The sequence below is a fragment of the Primulina tabacum genome, chromosome 9, assembly GCF_025594145.1.
Source record: "Primulina tabacum isolate GXHZ01 chromosome 9, ASM2559414v2, whole genome shotgun sequence".
NCBI classification, from domain to species: domain Eukaryota; kingdom Viridiplantae; phylum Streptophyta; class Magnoliopsida; order Lamiales; family Gesneriaceae; genus Primulina; species Primulina tabacum.
In genome coordinates this window covers 404,074-421,097 of record NC_134558.1, presented here as the reverse complement: position 1 = coordinate 421,097, position 17,024 = coordinate 404,074, and the positions used below count along the sequence as shown (strand labels likewise).

Genomic DNA, 17,024 nt, shown 5'->3' with positions numbered 1-17,024 from the left:
GACGACTCGATTTTTAAGACTTTCAAAACACCCAACAATATCCAGTATCTTGCTGGAAATTCAATCTTAGGACCTACGTTTAAAAAATGACTCGATTCGCTTATCAGATGACTCTTTTAGTACCATTTTCGCGTTTTTGGTTAAACAAATGACCAGACTACCCTTACGACTTTCACCAACCTGAGACCAAACCTTTATTAACATCCTAAGACTCAATATAAGTTTCTGGAAGTCCCCAAGCCCAAGCTAAAACCGAAAACATGGATTTAGAAGTTAACCTAGGCTCACTTTGCTCCTATTTTGACAGGTTCGGGCAATTTATGACCCCGAATAGACCACGGCTCAAAAAGACCTCAAACCATGCCCTAGACCCTTTCCTTAGACACTAAATAAGACCATGGTCAAACCCTTTTAGACACAAACCCGACGCTCAAGGCCCTAAAGCTCACGCACCAGCAACACGTAAAACGTATCCTCACGCTCACCTTGGCTTCCTTGCACACCAGATGTTGTCCCGGACCTTGGCTCGCCCCTTAGCCCATACCATCCCCTCACCAGGTCCCTAAGGCACATCCCTAGCCCCTGGACCAGCCCTTAAACCAAACCATCAGCCCTAAGAATCCCCACGAACCAAAATAGCACCACATGTGCATGTTTGTGGTGTTTCGGCTACAGCGCTCAACCAACCCAACCAAGCCCTGATCTAACCTTCCCTAGACCTTCCTAAGACCTTTATCCTCCCTTCAAGACCATGGCTAGGATCCCATGCAGCCCCCATGGTCGTTTGATCCCCCAAGCCGTGCCCTCCTCCCCTCGTCCTGCACGCGATTGGCGTACAGGGACCACAGCCCACTTGCGGCTATTTGGTTCACCTTTTTGTCCCTTCAATCTTCTTCCTAACATCTAGACCAGCCCTTGAACACCTTGGTTTGCATCCTTACCTCGGTAATTTTCAAAAAACATCAACAATCTTTTATGGAAACATGAGATACACATGCATGAGATTAAAGACAATAAATTTTATAAATTTTTCACACACATCAGCATACATGCAATAATATGGATTGAATGGTGCTTGAAAAAGGGTTTGATAACATGCATTGTTCCTTTATTCTTACGATATACGAGCGACGGCACGACAAGAGATGAACGGGGTGCGAATTTTTTCCTTCCTTCCTCTCCCCTATGGTTCGGCCACCTCTAGGAGTCCTAGTGTGTGTTTTGTGTGTGTGAGTGGCGTGAATGAGGATTTGTGATAGGGTAGGATTCTATTTAATTAGTTCTTAATGGCTTTAGACCTAAAGGGCCCTAATTAATTAATTAATTCATTGCTAATCTAGGCTCAATTAAAAAATTAAATAATACTTAATTTGTCCATTAAAAAGTTCCAACAATATTAAGAAAATATTTGGTGCCACTCGTTTCTAGTATCGTACGTCCGGAACTCCTTATTTCCTAACAAAAGTTCGTTACGGATTAAGTTCCTCCCTTACTATAAACAGATTGCCGCTTTCCAAATTTGGACTTACTAAATATAGAGTTTCTATTTATAACTTTCTAAAAGTAGAAACTTTATCAAAATCGTCCTCGATTCTGTCGCCTTTGCCGTACATCGCGTATTCGACTACAGAAAGTTCACATTCATAACATTCAATTAAATAATAATCAAACCATGCAAATAATTAAACATGCTTCTAGACCACTCATGTAAATAATTTCAAATAAATTTTTCATGCATGCATGTGGTTAGTATGTTCGGGTTTTCGGGCGTTACACCAGTTCAGATTTTTGATCGAAAGGTTAAGGTGTTGAGGAACAAAGAGATAGGCACTGTTAAAGTATTATGGAGGAATCAAGTGGTTGAAGAAGCGACTTGGGAACCGTAGGAAGAGATGAAGCAACGGTATCCCGAGTTATTTGCGAGGTAATTGTAATTTCGGGGACGAAATTTTTTTAAGGAGGAGAGAATTGTAATATCTCAATTTCCCTAATTTCATTTATATTGAGTTAGGTCATCATGATGTTGATATGTTGTATACTTGGATTAATTGAGCATATTATGAAGAGCATGATTTAGAAGAAAAGTTATGGTGTTATGTTATCATGTTGGCTAAATTCTTGATTTCATGTTCACTTGGTTGTTTGGTTGTGTAAGTTGAATATTGAATTGTTGATGTAAATATGATAATTTAGATGGGAGAAAATGAAGTCGAGTAAATGGTAAGTGGAATTGGAATTTTTGATGTGCAAAAATGATATTGAAGTGCGGCCATGGTTACGGGTTTTAGCATAATAATTTGGATATTGATCCAAATTATGTGAGGTCACTACCATTAGAAAGCTAAGATATAAGGTTACAACTTTTATAATTTGGGTTTTGTCCAAATCTATGTGGAAGACAAGCTAAAAGCGTCCCGAATTGTGTCGTGTGTATCGTCGTTCTTGCACTGACACATTTTGGTAGAATAAGCATAATGTTTTACTCAGTTATTCAAATGACATGAGGCCAATTTTTATGCAAGAAAATACATAGGACTATAACTTTCACGTTGAACACTTTCGCAAATTCGGAAAGGAAAAATGAATTTTTGGCAGATTACCGCGCACTCCAACGCCAGAACTCGCGCCCCAGCGCCTTGTACTGATCCTTTTGGGTATTTGCCGAAAGGGCCGCTCTAGGGTGGTCGGAATCGGCGAACTAGCGCCCAGTACAGATGAAAACACGAGTTTTGAGGTTGGGATAGCATAAATATGTATTTGGGGAGTGTTTTGTCTCATTTTTCTCCTTCATTTTCCCACTCCATCGGTTAGAAGCTAGGGTTCTTCCATTTTTCTTCTTCTCCTGCTATCATCTGTTGATTTATTCCTTCAATCCAAGTTGGTATCTTCATCTAAGCTAAGAGGAGGATCAAGGTAAGCTATTACTATGTCTTGTTCTTAGATTCCTAGAGTTATAAGCTTGTATTGGCAAGTTTTAAGGGGAATTGAAAGCTTAAGAAGTGATATTAATTACGGTTTTATCTTGTAGAATCATCACCAAGTGTCAAGGCTAGTGTATCTCTGTTTGGTTGTAAGTTGAAATTCTTTCATTAATGCTCACATGAACTATGATATATATTGCAATGTTTTCAAAGTATTACTTCTTCCTATAGTGATGTTATTGATGTTCAAAGCTATATTATGTATAATATGAAAGAAAGAAAAGGTTTGATGTAACTTGTATTGAAAAGAAGCCATATAAAATGATGTTTACAAGGTGTTTGATTAAATGTTTCAATGAATTAAATGTTTTGGCTTGATAATGAGTGGAATATAAATGGCGGTTTTGCCACGAAGTTCAGGTAACCCGCAATATCGTTATTGATCAATTAACTAAAAATATGTACATATCATACTGATTTGTAGATTCCTATTCGTTGAGTTTTATAAACTCATTCCAGTTATTTTCATGTGATGCAGATAAGAAAGATTAGCTTTTCTCCTAGATCGTCGAAGTAGAAGGAAGCATATGCATAGTACGGAGGAAAGAGAGAAGAATGTTTTTTGTTAATTTTGCAAAGAATAATATATTTTGCTCGTAATGTATATGAATAATAATAGAATTATATGGTTAGTTTTGAAGAAAAACTTCCTTATTTTGATAATTAATAGTTGAGTTTGAATGTTTAAGTTTTCAATGGTGTTGTTTGATACATGTGACAAGTTTTAATTATATAGAAACTCTGCCGAAATTTTAATATTTTATTTTCTCTATTTAAACTAAACATTTTCGAAATTACTATATGTTTTTAAGTAAGAGTTTCACAGACCCTTTTATTTCTGACCAACACCCAGAGGTGTTGAAGATTTACTCACCAAATCGGACCTTAGAAAATTTTTGGTTGCATAAAAAAGGTATTTTGGTTTCTATGATACTCCAAATCCTCGACGATTAATCATTGCTTCATTTCATTTTTATGGGGATGCCCTAAAATGGTACGATTGGCTTAGAAGAAACCAATTGATTGCAACCTGGAAAGAGTTTTTTAACAGCATTCGAAAAGAGATTTGGATCTTCGGAACATAAGAATTCTTTTGGGGAGAAATATTTAGAGAATCACAAGAGTATTAGTCTAAAATCTATGGGGAAAGAAAAAAAAACAAGCCAATAATGAAAACATAACCTTCAAAAAGTGAAATAAATATACAAGTCTTCCAAAACGAGTCCCCCAAATAAACCAAGGTTGCCTTTACTTTGGCTGATATAATTTTTTCTTTTCCTTTTTTTTTTGGCTGATAGAATTATTTATGGATAAGTCATACTTTTTATCGTGTGTAGTTTGATTTATTATGATTAAAATTATGATTAATTTTTCAAACAACTTGAAAAGATTTAACTGTTACAAATTAATATTAGATTTGATATAATTAAAAAAATTAATAATATACAGAAATCTATATGTGAACCAAACACCGGGACAAGAAAGTTCTATAATATAAAAAATTTCAACCAAGGAAATGCCTTTTGAGATTCAAACTGGATTAAAATGGTGTTTGTAAACGAAAAAAATGATTATGGACACAAATTTTGTAAATTAAAAACCCATAATCATTTTTTTAAGCATTTGGAAGCACTGCCTAAATTTCGTGATAGATTGCATTTCCTACCAAATTAATTAGTTTCCTTGAAAACCAAGAAGCAAGAGACAGTGCACGTCCAATGTCAAAGCTGGATTACTGGTCCATGGCCACTACATGCCAAATTATCTGCTCAAGGGCAATTCTCCAAGATTTTGTCATTGATCAGTTACACCATGCCAACTTATTTCATGACCATCAAGCAGTACTACGTATTGGTTCCATCCCAACCCTTCATAACCAGACAAACCATCTAGGAACTGAGCATCACTTTGCAAGAGAGCAGGTACAAGGACTGATCAAGCTGGGCCACGCATTCATGATAAACCATCCAACTAATACTTTACAAAGCCTCTGAGTTCTTCACAATTCTCGACAGGAATCTGCAAGTCAGAAACCATCATTATATCCAAAACTCAAGGGATTGTCAAGGAACACGTTGTCAAGAAATGCACTAAATCTAAGACATCCTCCTATCCTTAAAATTTATTACGATGCATTCTTTTCGTTTTGTACAGAAGTAGATTTTTTTTAAATGTAGGCTATAATTTAGGATATAAATCAGTTTATTATAATATATTTTCCCATCGCAGACAGGAAATCAATTCATTCCTTGACAAGAGTTCAAGAGTAGCATGCAGACTAAGCGGTGATTTTAAAACACCCAATAATAGAACATACATAAAACAAGTTTAACTTTATCATGGCTGGGAAAAAGGGCTCGTCTCCTGCCCCAAACCAAAACTATCTATACTTCATTCTCCGCATAGAATTCAACCATCTGCATTCCTCTTCCAGCAACTGTAATCTGATAATGATTTCTAGAATCACAGTGGCAAAAAAAAGAGTCAAAAATCAGCTAAACAAGTATGAAACATAAGGTAAAACTACAGCAAACAATAAAAATAATCACCTGCCACAAGTATTGACATCCATTGCCTCTGGCTCAGGCACGCTAATAATGAGATGTGCGAACTCGATGAGTCTACCTTGGTCAAGCTTCCAGCACCTGACTCGCTGGTCAACACTAGTAGAAAAAACCCAGCTCCCATCCGTCCATACACCTTTGGTTTAGTGGGGAGTAAGGGGGAAAAAATATATTAAAAAAAAATGTTTCAGCATCCACCATTGTTTCCTTACGAAATATTTTGTGCACAATGTTACAAGACTGCTGTGCAAATGAAGGGTATAATATGATGGGTGTAAATGTATCGAGCCAATTCGCGAGTTTTTCAAGTCTATTTAAAAAAATTTGATTTGTATTCTAAATAATTAAATTTGAGCTGCTAGTGAGCTTTAATATTTTTTGAACATAATACAATTATATATTAAATAAATATATTTTGAACCTTTTGATAATAGGTTGTGAACATGTTTGAAGCTTTCGAGCTGAACTCGAGCTCTTATTCGAGCCAAATTTTTTTAACTATTCGAGGTTTGAATCGTACTCTAACTAAAATATATCTAATTTAAACTTTAAAATTTTATTCATATTCTGCTCAATTTGGTTTGTTTACACCCTTGTTCATACGCCAACTATCAACAAACCTACTTCCAATCCTAACAAATTTATCTTGTTAAATTAAATTATCATGATAAACAACAAGCTCCTCAAAATTTGTCTTTAACAACTAAGTTGCTCTAAAAAAATAAGGAGAAGAAGGGAAAAGTTGAAAGACTTCTGGTTGAATAAAGATAAAAGTACCTTTGACAGCAGAGCTGTGAGCAGAGATGATCTTATCCAGACAGAAAACCTTCATCTGATGGTTTAGGATTCGACAACGGTTAGTGTAATTGCTCAAGATAGTCGGCAGAACACAATCTAATTTAGCGGTGATAGTCTCAGAGTTCTGACTGTAATTTCTTTCCAAGTCACATTTAAATAAATTAACTGCTTGATCATCACCGCCACTTACAACATAGAAACAGAACCTAGAGTCAGAAAGTTGGAGGTGCTTAACATCTGAGACATGAAGGCAATTGACCCCAGACTGGTGGACATTATTTAAGACATGTGCAGCAGCCAATATTGTTGTTTCAGGGATTGATTCATTCTTTTTCTGTTCTGAAGCCTGCTCTCTGACTTGGGGAGATACCCGAGGCTTTGTTTGTTCAGAAAGAGAGATTTCAGATGCTCCACACACGTGACTTTGCATTTCAGGTTCCTGGGGTTGCAAAGAGAATAAACCAGGGCTACTTTGTTTTCTCAAAACATTAGGTTCACCTGATATCTTCTTAAAATTATTTGGAGTATACATGGATCGCCACCATCGACCCCCTTGACTTCCCCTACCAGTGCGTGGCCTTTTCTGTAATTCCATGTAGCTTTCTGTCTGAAGACTTGATATCCGCAGCATAAAGTTTTCGACAGATTCAGTCAGATCCCAAAATGAAATGCTTCCATCAGTGGATCCACAGATTGCCAAGTAAAGACTTCCAAACAGCATGTTTCCTGAAAAATTGGACGCTGAAAAGCAGCAAGAAAAACCTCATTGGACTTCAAGGAGAAAAAATCTGGGTGAATCATCTGTCATAATTTCCAACTACACAAATTGAAATACTAAGTGCAGGTTGTTTATTAAGATAATTATTTTAAATAATTGGTAGTTAAGATGGTCTTTTATCTTAATTTCAAATTTTTTATTTTTTATTAGATTGATATCTGATTAGATTCCTTAGTTTAGGGGAATCAGGTAGAACTAGAATCTATAAAAATTCTGTAAATCTATTCATTCAACATAGATCAATAAAGTATTTCATCCCATTTTTAACTTCCAAAACACTACACATGTAAAACATATACGCATATCATTCAACTAAAATACCAACTTGGAAGCTCTGTGAATAACATTAACTATTAGGATTTGATTATACACTTTAGTCCTCGAATTGGACTAACCATTTTTATTCACATATTTGTTTAAACCTGTCAAATAAATAATTTTTTGAAAGAGGAGACAGTAAGATGCATGAGCTAAACCATAGCATCACTATAATGCCAGGATCAAGATATTATGAATTTGAAATTGAGCTATTATGAATAAGTAAAGAAGTGGTAAGATGCAACTTTGACTAACACAAACTATATGATTAAAATCTTGGACCTGTTTTTGCTAGATTAATACTTTAACTAACCTTTAGATGGTGGAAGCTTAGGAATGACAACATGCTGCAAAGCTAGCACAGGTGACGGCAAAGGGGACAACAAGGCAACAACAAACCTGCCGTGAAATATATAGAAGCGAAAGAAAATTAGGGGGAAAAATCCTAATTATTTCCCACTTCAAAAGATTCCGAGACACCAATGGAAGTTGCAGAAAATCCAATCTAAAAATTTAATTATTTGAACAATAACTCATCAACAGAAGTAGCATTTTCCAGAAAAGACATGAATATATTTCGAAGTAAAAAGAACAAAAGAAACAAAATTAAGAAGAACAAACACAAAAAATCCATCGAAATGTAAAGGAACTAATTGGGGGGAATTCAACACGAACCAACGTTGAATAGGCATCACAAGAGCCCGTAATGTAACTGTGGCGTCTGAGCAAGCAACAACAACAAAACAGACAGAAATCCTGCAGAAGAAGAGATCATGATTCTTATATATAATACACCAGATAGATAATGGACAAAGAAAATAACAGAAATAAATGTACGCTTGTTACTTTAAATAGACCTGGATCTAGCATCTTTAACGAGAAAAGCAGAGGCACCAAGGTATCTCCAGTCATTTTCATGATTATCTTCAAGGTTTAAGTCTGTTTTCCTGTATTTTGATGAAAGTGATTCACCAGAAATAATGCCAACCGTCATCAAACTAAGATTTTCAGCGGTACCATGAACTTTCTTTGTGTTTTGTATCTTCCCATAAGTAGACAATTTGAGTGGCATATCAGTGGAAAGCCACTGAAAGGACAAAGACGGGGTTTCTGCGGTAAATGAACTAGTGAAGTTATTTCCAACTATTTTATTTGATTCACTAGATTGAGTGTCAAAGGGTATTTTGCTCATCCCAGTTGTTTGTTTCCATGCAGTTATAACCCTTTTTGCGCCAACAGAAATTAAAATAAAAATATTCTCTTGGTCCTCAAAGGCCTCAGTGTTTTCACAAACCCCATCTGGAATAAACATAAATGACTCTGACACGCAGGCTATGGATCGTACAGCTGATCCTCCAACATGTTCCCCAAGAAGCTTTGAAACTGACCAAGTCCTTGTATCTGGTTCATACCTGAAACATTTATCACAATATTACCTTGCAAAAGACTGAAAATTTGGTAAAGATGATTGATGACTTGGCTGCAAATGACAATTTATCCACTTGGCATTGGATATCTTTGTTCTGCTATGGAGAAAAAGTTGGCATACCTTGTCAAGCGCACAGTTCCATCTTCACAACCTGTTGCAATCCAACTAGAGGAAGAGATAAAGCACAAAGAATGTATCTCCCTCCCATGAAACTGGATATGCAGATTTCGAGGATACAACTTTCTACAATTTTCAGGAATCCAATGTCTATGAACATAAATAGTATCATCCTGCCAGAAGTCATAGAGAGATTAGTGGTATTAATATTAATAAAAAATTAAAGCAACCATGCAGAGAACGCTATCACTGAACCTATAATACACAATCTTCAACACTGGATTATCATAATGCAGTATAGAAATGAGTTGATCCAATAAAAAAAAAGTTCAGTATTTTTGAGCAAGAAAAGAATCAACTAGGTGGTTTTGTTTGCATTTAACATCACAACATCAATTTTCCCTGTCTAGTTCTTCGCCAATTTAATCCCAGTGTATGTCGAAGCATAAACATGGCACAAAGTTTTCCGAAAAGAATAGCGAGTCTGAAAAAAAAACAGAAAAAAGCTTATTTCTTAAGTTTTAGATTTCTGAAAGTTAGCTCTTGTTTGATACATAACAAGAAAGCATGGACACATAGTAAGAAAGCATGAGTTCTTGATGAATATATAGAAGATAAAAAAGTTCCTCTGATGGTGGATTGCCTTGTGTAAAATGCAGAATATGTTCAGTTAATCTCTCACAGGCAATCCACAAATGCATACACCTTTGACTTTTCATAATACTACAAAATAGACATACCTTAAACCCATGACTTTATCGGCAAAGAAACTTCACTTATGCAAAATTAATCAAATGATATGACACCTATGATCCCCCAGGAAGAAAGACAAAGAGGAGATTCAAAGCAAGATAACTTGCATTAAAAGGCACAAAAGAGCAAACCTTAACAAAAGAAAAACAGTTTTTCATCTCTGGCACATCACCAAGAAAAAATGAATAAGGACGCCTCCATCCACCGCATGTAATTTGCACCACCTATATAGAGATGGAACCAAAAACAAATGAATAGGGTGGTGCAACAACAAAATCATAACATTTGCTAAAATGATTGAATATTTAAATAAAATTGGATTTGCAAATATTTTATTTGTAATTTAAATCGATCTAGCACACAATATTTTCGAGGTTAATGGACAGCCTTTCATTTTGTATGTGAGCATATTATCCTAGCACAGAATTTAAGGATGACAGAAGATTTAAAATCATAATATCATCAATTACAAGGTTTCCATGCATCTGCATCATATCTTTGTTATTATTATTATTCTTATTACATTAAGGGTGAGGGTAGGAGACAGGCAATTTGATATATTGGTATGAACTTGAATGAAATTATCATACCGCCCCTTCATTTTTTCCTGCAACTTTTTTTAAGCCTAAAGGATATATCGGCAAGTAGGCTCATTTCAATTTCATCGGTCTTTAGGCCCAATAAAACATAATACAAGAGCCTCACAAAAGATATAAGAGTTGTTATAGCAACTGCAGTTAATCTCTAACACATTAACTATTGATAATTTGGTATAAAAAGTAACTTTTAACTTCAAATATTATTATCCACAAAAAACCAATTGTAGAAACACAATGTGAGGACTAGTATTTACTGTTATAGATTCTATATAGAAATAGGAAATATGTAAATATGATTTACCTTGATTTTAGGAATTGTTTGTAGGGATTTGATTAATCCACTTTCCTAAATAGGACTAAAAGTCTTTTTATATATGTGCATATTACTAATGAATAAGATACACTGAAATGTATTCTTCTTTCATATTTTGTCACATGGTATCAGAGAGCACAAACAAATAGTGGCAGGGGTAAGGAAATTTAGGTCACATGTTTTAGTGATAATTTGTTTTCACCACCGGTATAGGAAGAAGCGCCGCTCGCCGATCTGCAATCGCCCAGATTTCGGTCCATTGCTGCGTCACCGGCGCATCAAGGTACATTTCTTGTCCTGTCTTCGGCTTTCACTATTCCGCTCACACTGTTCCATATACCACTCCAGTATACCTTGTTGGGTCAGCATCTGTTTGGGTGTGGGACTTTTTGTGCATCAGGTTCAAGTTTATTTTTTGATATTTCAGATTTAGTCCTTTATTTTCTTTGTTCTTACTGCCCTTTGGTGATATGGCTGAGAAGAAATCTGTAGTGGTGTCTAACGTTGTTCCTGTGTACGCAAAAATCACGGAACATAAACTAAATGGCTCTAACTATCTTGATTGGAGTAAGACAGTTCGTCTTTATCTGCGGAGCATTGATACAGATAATCATACTTTTTTTTGGTCTTTTTTTTAACATTTTTTGGACTTTTAACTTAAATTGAAGCCCAATTAAAAATAATGAAAGTATATTTAGCAAACCAAACTTCATCTTATTATGTTGATACTGTGAAATCCGCCTAGCGGCGCCTAATCCCCACCCGTCCGACTAGCGCCTAGCGACTTTTAGAACCTTGATAACAACCCACCTACAGATGAGTCAAAATAGACGTGGTTGAAAGAGGACGCTCGGTTATTTTTTTACAAATACTAAATTCCATTGATTGTGAGGTAATTGGTCTGATTAATCACTGTGAATTTGTTGAAGAACTAATGGAATATCCAGATTTCTTGTATTCTGGAAAGGGGAATATTTCTCGCATTTATGAGGTGTATAAAGCCTTTTATCCTGCAGAAAACAAGATAGGTCTCTTATAACCAATTTTATGAAGGTTAAAAGGACTTATGAAGAACTTAACATGTTATTACCATTCTCAGCTCTGTTGTGAAAGTTCAACAAGCTCAACGAGAGAAAAAGGCTGTAATGAATTTTTTAACTGGGCTTCCTCATGAGTTTGAAACTGCTATATCTCATATTCTCTCTAGTTCTAAGATTTCATATCTGCAAGAGGCATCTAGTAAGGTGTTGTGTACAGAGAATTCTTCACATGTTGGATATAATAGTGCTCTTGTTGGTCGAAATAACATATCTGAATCTGGAAAACAGCAACACAAAAATGGTGGTATAGGAGTAAGGACAAGCAACTATGACAATCTTGACACTCGAGGACAAGAATTCAGAGGTATTGTTTGCCATTATTGTCATAAGTCGGGCCATATGGAATGTGATTGCGGGAAATTGTAGGAAAAAACCAGAGTCAGCATACCTCGCAATTGGGTTCTGAGCAGTCTGTCACGATTTCCGCTGACGATCATTAAAATCTCCACTAGTTACTGCCATCGCTAAATCAAGTAAACAAAATACATGTCTTGTTTCTCGTCCACCGGGTGGGTCATTGATTCTCGTGCCACAAATCATATGACAGGTAAATCAAAATTGTCCTCTACATTTCAGTCACATACCTCTACTTTTACAGTTATTTTAGCAGATGGGTCAACCTCCGCTGTTCTAGGGTCGGGCACAATTACTCTCACTCCTTCAATTCCCTAATACTCCGTCTTAAGCTTACCTCAATTGTCTTTAATTTAATTTTTGTACTCAAACTCACCCGTGATCTTAACTGTCGTGTCTTGTTATTTCCAAACTACTGTTTATTTCAGGATCTAACGACGAAGAAGATTATTGGTAAAGGACATGAGTCTGGGGGCCTCCACATTCTTGATATACAAGTACCAAAGTCCATCGTCGGTTCTAGAATAACCACCCCATGCGAAGCTCGTTCTCAGTTGGGTCATCCTTCTCTCCTAGGGTTGAAGAAACTTTGTCCAGAATTTTATAGACTATCCTCATTAGATTGTGTTTCTTGTCAGTTTGCTAAACACCGTCTTAGCTCCAGCCCAAGAGTCACTAAACGAGCGAGTACTCCTTTTGAATTAGTTCATTTATATGTTTGGGAACCATGTCCTGTTATGTCTCAAAGTGAGTTTAGATATTGTTAATTTTGTTGACGATTATTCCCGTATGACATGGTTATATTTAATGAACAGTCGTCTTGAGTTATTCTTTTGTTTCTCAGCTCTTTAAGCTGAGATTCTAACTCAATTTAAAATTTTTTTTACAAATATTGTGAAGTGATAATGCTAAGGAATACTTCTCAGAATCTTTTCAAACTTACGTGACTCAACATGTCATTCTTCATCAAACCTCTTGTCATACAATCTCAAAATGGGGTTGCGGAGAGAGAGAATAGACACCTTCTTGAAACTGCAAGAGCTTTATTATTCCAAATGCACATTCCTAAACAATTTTGGGCTGATGCAGTTTCCACAGCTTGTTTTCTAATCAATCGTATGTCGTCGTCTGTTCTTCATGGTGAGTCTCCTTACCATGTCTTTTTCCCAAATATGCCATTGCTTCCCATTAAACCTAGAACATTTGGTTGTACTTGCTTTCTGCGGGATATTCGTCCTCATCTCACAAAACTTGATCCCAAATCTCTAAAGTGTGTTTTTTTTGGGTATTCTCTGGTTCAAAAAGGATATAGATGTTACCATCCTAATCTTAGCGTAATAATTCAAACAGCATTGAAGCTTCTTGTCGGATAGAGGAGAAAATATTATTTTTCATTATTCTAGGTTAAATATGTGTACAATAAATAGGCCAAAAAAGAGTAATTCATGGAACAGTTCTAGCCTAAATAGTAGTGACATTCTAATTTTATGGTAAATTGCCATTTTACAAAAATATTAAAATCCCTAATATATCGACATTTCCCCTCAAGTTGGTGCAAAGATATCAATCATGCCCAACTTGATGATATGAAACTCGAAGACCGTCTCATAAAACCTTTGGTGAATATATCTGAGAGCTGTTTCAAGGTAGGAACAAAGGGAGTACAAATTATTCCATCAAGTTTCTCCTTGACGAAATGTCTATCAATTTCAACATGTTTCGTCACGTCTTGTGACACGGGATTATGAGCAATGCTCATAGCAGATTTGTTATGTAAAAAATAAAATCTCATGGGAAGATTAAATGTTTGTCTAAGATCTTCGAGAACCTTTTTTAACCACAATCCTTCACACACTACTTGGGTCATTGATCGAAATTCAGCTTCTGCACTAATTCTAGAAACAACACTTTGTTTTTGCTTCTCCAAGTAACTATGTTGCCCCATAGAAGCGTATATCCCGATATAGATCTTTTATCGGTGATTAACCCAGCCCAGTCAACATCAGTATAGATTTCAACTTTTTTGCCCTGTTTTTCTTAAAGAACAAACATTTTCAAGGAGTGGCCTTCAGATATCGAAGAATACGAAATACAACTTCAAGATGTTGCTTATAAGGAGAATGCATGAACTGGCTTATCAAACTCACAGCAAAAGCTATATCTGGTCGAATATGAGACAAATAAATTAACTTCCCAACTAATCTTTGATATATGCCAGTAAGCAAGACCTCCTTTCACCTCTCCAAGATTCACATTGGTCTTTATTGGAGTATCAGCAGGCTTGCATCCGCTCACACGTCTCCTCTAAGAGGTCCAAATGTACTTCCGTTGTGAATACACTATTCCTTCTCTCGATCGAGTAACCCCATATATTTGTGTATAGTCTTTTTTTTATATAAGAAACTTTATTTTATTAATCATATGATAAGTACTGAGTACATCAGTGGACTAGTGGTCCACTTTCATCATGAAATACATAATATCAAATTTATCTTAATGATATACATAAGCCCAATCTCGCAATATATCTAATATGGAGACATTCTTGAAATCATCATGATTGCCAATCCCCATAGCAACTCTGATCTTGATTCTTTCCCAGCAATCTTCTCTAGTTTCTTCCTTATCATCAAAAATTCTTCTATTTCTTTCCAGTCATACGATCCAGCATATGTAATGAACCACGAATTGCCAAAAAATCCTTCCCCTCGTACCGGTTAGCTGTCCTAAATCCAAAGAGAATAGATCCCTCGTTGACTTCGGCATCACCCAAACCAATCCAAACTCTTGCAAGGCTCTAGACCACAATCCGGTCGTGAATGGACAATGGATGAGCATATGATCCTGGGTTTCTGTTTCATTTCTACACAACACACACCAATTTGGACACAGCAATTGAAGGACATCTTTTTTGCATCATCTCCGAGGTCGTAGCTTACCCTGAGTCGCTGTCCACGAAAATACTTGAATCTTTTTGGAATCGGAACCTTCCAAACATGATGGAAAAGAGGAAAAACGCGAAAACGAGTGTGTGGAAAAAAAAACTCGAAGAAGGATTTGACTGAGAAAATACCAGAAAAATCCCCTGTCCACACACGAAAATCATCTACCCCTTCAATCAACCTAGTTCTCTTTAACACACCTAATAACTCGGACACCTGAAAAAGCTCTACATCTCTAACAGCCCTTCTAAAATGAAAATCCCATGATTGAATAGACGTGGGCATTATCAAATTGGACAAAATGACAAATAGGCAAATTATGAACTTCTGATAACTGAAATAATGCCGGAAAAAGTTCTTTAAAAGAAGAATCCCCCCACCACATGTCCCCCCAAAATCTAGCCTTGTTACCTCCTCTAACCTTAATTGAAATACGCTGTTGAAAAGTCGGGTATATTCGAGAAATAAACTTCTATGGGCACCTAAACGTAACCTTTCTTGCCAACCCTGCATCCCACCCATTATCTTGTAAACCATATATACTTACAATGATATTCTTCCACAACGTACCATTTTCCGCATAAAATCTCCACCACCACTTCCCCAACAAGGCCTTGTTTCTCAATATAATATTCCCAACACCCAATCCGCCTTTTTCCTTAGGTTTGCGCACATGTTCCCACGCAACCAAGTGGTTATGTACATCACCATCCGCTCCATCCCATAAAAAGTTTCTTGAAATCTTCTCCATCAACTCCGCTATACCTTTAGGCACCCTAAAACATATCCACTGTGGTGGCTGAATCAACTTATGGATCTGCTGCTAGCTCGAGCTCCAAACTATCGGAATTGCATTTAAAACCGATGATATCGATGTTAATCTTCCCCCTCTTGATAAAAAAATATTTTTTCCAACTTGCCAATTTTTTCGACATATTAGCCACGATGAGATCCCAAAACGAAGCTTGTAACGGATTTCCACCTAAAGGCATTCCCTCCACTCAGGTACATTTACAGCTTTATGTACAGTTTTTGGAATGACCACACTCGAGATTTGTGAGAAAAGCTAGAAAGGGAGTTGACACATGATCATAAGAGACAAAATTGGGCAAAGTATGGATAGTGCATAACCTAACACCGTTTCTGAGAGCGTAGGAATCACTTTGATTGGAGTCAGGATTACCTAAAGAATGAACTTTATGATTTATCCTCTTGTCAGATTCTCAGTCATGCTAGAAGAGAGTGTTCTCCTTTCTCTTGTTTTTAAGGTATTCCTTTTAGTAGACAAAGACTTTGAATCGTTCCCCACACGTCTCTGATATTTCAGCAGTTCGATTTTGATATGGAATTAACGGAGAGGATCCCAAATTAATGTCATTTTCTTTAAATTCAATGGATAAGTCAGATTCATTTAAAAATATACTATCTTTACAATCATCTTCACTAAAACCCTTCGCCCCCCGAAGATGAGTATCGTGATAGTATGATTGACCCTCAAAGAATGTTACGTCCATAGAAACAAGTGTAATCCAAGATTGTTGTTCTCTGGGTTTTCACTTCTGTCATAAAAAAATGGAAGACATTCAAGTAACGAGCATTTAACTCAACCGGCATTGTATGCCAGAATCAGATAAGCACAATTTTCTGACACGAAGCTGTAAAATTTAGCAAGATCAGCTAACAGAGACAACACATCTGGGTTTGCGTTTCAAACAGATGGAACCTTGTTTCTGTCAGAGAGAATTGTAGTTCCAGAGGATTCTAATTTAAAAGACGAGATTTTATCTCAAACCCATAGGAGTAAGTTGAGTATCCACACTGGAAGCATGAAAATGTATAAGGATTTGAAGACTAGGTTTGGTGGAAAGGTATGAAGAGAAGTTGTGTTTACCAATTTGTAACCAAGTGTTTGGTTTATCAGCAAGTGATAGCTGAACATCAACGACCAGGAGGATTATTTCAAAATCTTCCTATCCCT

At 36.2% G+C, this 17,024-nt stretch overlaps 1 protein-coding gene across 7 annotated transcripts in view; it reads right to left on the bottom strand.

The window, feature by feature from the left end:
* Positions 1 to 4,484: 4,484 nt before the first annotated feature.
* Positions 4,485 to 17,024, bottom strand: part of LOC142556499 (uncharacterized) — a 38,917-nt gene continuing 26,377 nt past the window's right edge. For 3 of the 7 annotated variants that reach the window (XM_075667947.1, XM_075667952.1, XM_075667953.1), the window contains 9 exons: positions 9,870 to 9,962; positions 8,989 to 9,158; positions 8,297 to 8,851; positions 8,115 to 8,195; positions 7,753 to 7,838; positions 6,323 to 7,084; positions 5,531 to 5,681; positions 5,299 to 5,438; positions 4,485 to 5,000 (listed from right to left, as the gene is read on the bottom strand). In XM_075667947.1, the coding sequence (XP_075524062.1) occupies positions 5,366 to 5,438; positions 5,531 to 5,681; positions 6,323 to 7,084; positions 7,753 to 7,838; positions 8,115 to 8,195; positions 8,297 to 8,851; positions 8,989 to 9,158; positions 9,870 to 9,962 (1,971 nt within the window). In that variant the 3' untranslated portion in view covers positions 4,485 to 5,000; positions 5,299 to 5,365. Of the gene's footprint in view, positions 5,033 to 5,082; positions 5,439 to 5,530; positions 5,682 to 6,322; positions 7,085 to 7,752; positions 7,839 to 8,114; positions 8,196 to 8,296; positions 8,852 to 8,988; positions 9,159 to 9,869; positions 9,963 to 17,024 lie in introns of those variants that run through there. The other 4 variants (XM_075667951.1, XM_075667950.1, XM_075667949.1 and 1 more) reach the window with 4 other exon arrangements.